Source organism: Anneissia japonica, unplaced genomic scaffold (genome assembly GCF_011630105.1).
Source record: "Anneissia japonica isolate Jap-2015-1 unplaced genomic scaffold, ASM1163010v1 scaffold640_len1575945_cov177, whole genome shotgun sequence".
Lineage (NCBI taxonomy): Eukaryota > Metazoa > Echinodermata > Crinoidea > Comatulida > Comatulidae > Anneissia > Anneissia japonica.
Window position 1 is genome coordinate 604,821 of NW_022684376.1, and position 4,359 is coordinate 609,179.

Here is a 4,359-nt window from a genome sequence, read left to right on the forward strand (position 1 = left end):
TAGGTGTGGGTGGGTGGGGGTTTGTTAGGAAATATAAAGAATAAAATCTGTCTCTTATACACATCTAGATGTGTATAAGAGACAGCTGAACAGCTCTACATTTGTTGCGGTACGATATTCCAATCATATTGAGGCCCTCATGTTTACATTGACTTAACTGAATGATTTAAGAGAAAGTCTGTATAGTACTTAATCTAGCTCCAGCTAGAGTGCCATTTTTTTATTTTTTTTTTAAATACAATACCGGCGCTAATTTAAACCCGGTCTTGGCTACATGTCTTACAAAAAAATATACCGTAACCAGACGAATAATACTATTTATACAGCAGCGATATGTTTTCATTTATATGGGCATTCAAATTGACTGGTAATCAATATTTTAAGGTTTTTCGTTGTATAAAATGTATGTATAGCAGAGAAAAACGATTCGTTTTGATCTGTATTATGAAGTTATTACCTTTTTAGAAATTTTCATTCAGCTATTTAATAGTTCTGGTGTTGTCAAATTTATGAGAAACGGTTTTTATTTTGAAATAAGGAATAAACACTTCAAAAGAACGTATATATTTTGTTCATATTTATTTGTTTCTCTTATACAATACAATAAAAAATATAACCATCAATATTACAGGAATGTTATTGCAACTCACTGACATACATTGATTAGCATGGTTCATGATTAGACTCAGACTACCCAGCTAGCAATATTACGTTATAAGAATGTTAAAATAACGTTAAGTTTGGTGTTTAAAACGTTATTTTGTAGAACCCTAAATACGTATAGTACTTATAACGTAATTCCACGTCATAACGTTTGAACGTTCCTGCAACGTTGTGTGAACATTATTTTGTGACAACATACCTGGCCAAAACGTTCGCGAACATTATAAGAACGTTTGTGTTTGCTCAGTATTCAATGTAATTTCGGGGCTGCTCACTTTTGTAAAGGAAGGTTGTTCTTCTTTGGCTTAGTCCTGCTTAAGAATATAAATATATTACATTTATATATTAGCTACCTAACTACCCCATACCAAAATTTCTACTTCCTTAAATTTTTCAAATACAATTAGAAATTCGAGAAAAAAAGGATTTATGTTAGTATAATTACGTTCTTTCTTTATTCAGTTTAAGTTCTTTTCAGTAAAGGGCACCCCCCCCCCCCCGTCGGGGAGAGCTGTCTCCCCTCCGTCGGGGAAGAAAACAACAATTCGTCGGAAGTACATTATTACTTACACCCAAACTCGATTAAAAATGCCTTTAAAACCCTTAACTGTTATATTTTCCCCATGGAACACTTTCGAGAGATTTTTAGGCGACACCCGACCACGCCCACTTTTTTCATAGGGAAAATTGGTGCCTCGTCGGGGACCTCGGACCCCCCCCCCCGCTCGTGCAAATCCTGGCCCCACCACTGTTAAGGCAGATGGAGAACTCCATCAACCACTAGACCCAATGCTCTTGAAAGAAAGTTGGATATGAAAGAAAACTGTGTACATACTTAGCCGAGGACACCAATAGGCCTAAATAATGGTACTTCCAAATATATATTTAAAAAAAACATAATCTTTAACGTCTCAAAGCTCTTCGAATTGTAATTGGCTAGAATATTGGAAACAGTAATAATCATACAGAATGTGTAACCACCCCCGCTCTCTGCATGCAATTTATCAGATAAATTACATCTGACATCATTTGTATACTACCAGGTACCAACTTACACCACTGGGTGGAGACAAATTAATTTATACATTGGCTATAGCTTAAGGACATAAGCGGAGAGTCAGTCTGAGTTTCAAACAGACTAATTTTACAGAGAGAATATTTAAAACGCCATCAAACACACATAATGCTAGATAAGATGAGATTTATTGGTACACTCCTTTAAGACAGAGGAACACTCCCCACAAGGACAGCATTAGCTTCTTGTGTATCTCTAATAACGGCTGTTACCCGTATGGCAGTTCTACTGTAACAACAAACCATCCGGTAAAACGTAACAGATCAGTGACCAATATTTTTATATTGCGGTACCAACAATGTCTAGAGAAGACGGTTCTATTACTTTAAATTTTACTTTCACATCGTTATGTTGACTGTGCTTCCTTGATTGTTTGTATTTCAACCAAACTCTTGGAACAATCATGATGGAACTGCCAGTGAAGAAGAAAAATCCCATGATGAAGAAGGCAGTGTTGTAAGAACCAGAAAAGTCGTAAATCCACCCTAAAAAAAGACAATTAAACAGAACATACAAATTTAGTTATTTTAATAGATATTTTCTTAATATGTAAATGTTTTTTGTAATTAATGTATAAAATTATCATTGTACTTCCGAAAAAATACGGTAACTCATAAAAGTAAAAACCACTGATCAACAAGTTCGAATATTGCTAACATTCGCAATCTAGACTCCAACATATCTCTGAATACTTGGACACTGTTGAGAACACTTCTCCTCATTTTCTGATATTCTGAATTCAGCACTGTTGTTTGCGCTACACATTACAATTTAACCAGTGGATATTTAGCCGAGAGAACATTTCAACAATATTTTTTGTGCCCAGTGAAGACTGCCTTTCATATTAAATTAAAAACTGGCTCTTATAAGAGGTATTTTACATGTGCCATTGTTAACATTATTTCAGAAACATATTTGTGGGTCTGGTTTTACGAATTAATTGTGGCAGGTCCATATAAATCCCACTGCCTCTCAGTGGCTAAGCATTTTCTTTGTAGCGTCCAAAGCGGGGATAGGTAGGAATTTGCTCCGGGTTGCACATGATTCCGGATTATGAGCGTGAATAAAGAGATGATTAAGGACTACTGTATAATCATTTGAAATACTCAGACATCTAGATAGGTAAAATGGCATTATTGTCGATGCATTTTAATCTATTTTGATTAACAGTATTGAGCACATACCTGTAAAGAATCCTCCAATAACTCCTGTCAAGCCGGTAGTTGACAACACCATACCAAGGGCTTTTGGGAAATCCTTGATGCCAACTATCTCTCTTGTGGAAAGATATACGAGTGGAACGCAAGTGCCAGTGGATAGTCCAATGCAAAACGTTGCTGACACAATACTTTGGTATGTTTCGCAAAATGGCAATAAATACGTGGACACACCAGCTACTGTTAGTGCAATCACAAAGAGGTTTTGCGATGTGATCACCTTTAATTTAATGGGAACGCCATGTAACATGCGACTTATGATATTTCCAATGCCATAGACAGTCATCAAAAGCGTAGCTTTTGTTTCAGGAATATCTCTTTTGATGGCACTGGAAACAAGGTGATAGAATGTTCCAGCAAATGCTAAGAAAGTCAGGTTTGCAACAATTATCACGGAACCAAACTGTGGATACGTGAGTGGTAGCTGTAAATACTCTAATAGTAATTCAACTTTTGTCTTATTTTGTTGGATCCCTGCTTCATTTTCCTTTGTGTCGACGTCACCATCATCGCAGCATAACTCCATACATTTTGTATCGTCTAAAGTTTGTTTAAAATTTTCATATATTCTAATTTCAGGCTGAGATTTTTTGCTTGGACTTCTGAAAAGGATCAGGCTAAGAAATGTAGCATGAAACACAATAGCACCAAGAAGTAGCAGAGCACCTCTCCAGCCATATATCTCTCTCAGTACATTGATTAATGGAGGTATAATTACCCATCCCGCAGCCGTACCGGATATCATAACACCGTTAGCTATAGAGATGTGCTTATCACAGGCTAATCCTACAAATGATATAACGTTTGTATACGTCAAAGTCATCCCAATTCCTAGAAAAATATAAATTCACATTCTGTGGTTGTTAATGTAAAATAGTTTAGTCACACAAATGAAATGGATAACATTCATAGTACAAAAATGAATATAGAGAGAAATATAGGCCTATGTTTAGATAAACAAAGTAAGGACAATTCGTCTTCATACTCAAATAAAGAAACAATATTTTCGGTCAATACTTTTTTATCCGGAAATTAGTGTATACTATGAGTACACTTTCTCTATCCTCCAATAGGCCTATATTCTTTCTCTGGTGTAACAAAATATGTTTTTTTTTTTCTTTTTTTTATTTTTATTTTGGGGTGGGGGGAGAGGGGTAGGAGGGAAGGAAGTCAATTAAAATATGATTACACAGGGTCATAGAATCTCCGTGTGGTAAATAACCAATAATTGTTATCGAATTGCATATCGTGTCTGCTTAGTAGGTTGATCCTGAGTACAAAGAATGCGATGAATACGGTGCCATGTATAAACTATATGTTATTTTAGATATACACCCTTTATTATTATGTTAATGTGACAAGATGATCTGTCTAAGCTATTTAATTATGTCTTCACTTACACGC

General features: G+C 35.5%; 1 protein-coding gene across 1 annotated transcript in view; it reads right to left on the bottom strand.

Annotated features, from left to right (window-relative positions):
• Positions 1-577: 577 nt before the first annotated feature.
• Positions 578-4,359, bottom strand: part of LOC117105057 — a 14,536-nt gene continuing 10,754 nt past the window's right edge. Inside the window, exons 7-8 of the mRNA XM_033246070.1 lie at positions 2,923-3,786; positions 578-2,223 (exon numbers count right to left, since the gene is read on the bottom strand). Of these exons, the coding sequence (XP_033101961.1) occupies positions 2,018-2,223; positions 2,923-3,786 (1,070 nt within the window). The 3' untranslated portion in view covers positions 578-2,017. The remainder of the gene's footprint in view (positions 2,224-2,922; positions 3,787-4,359) is intronic.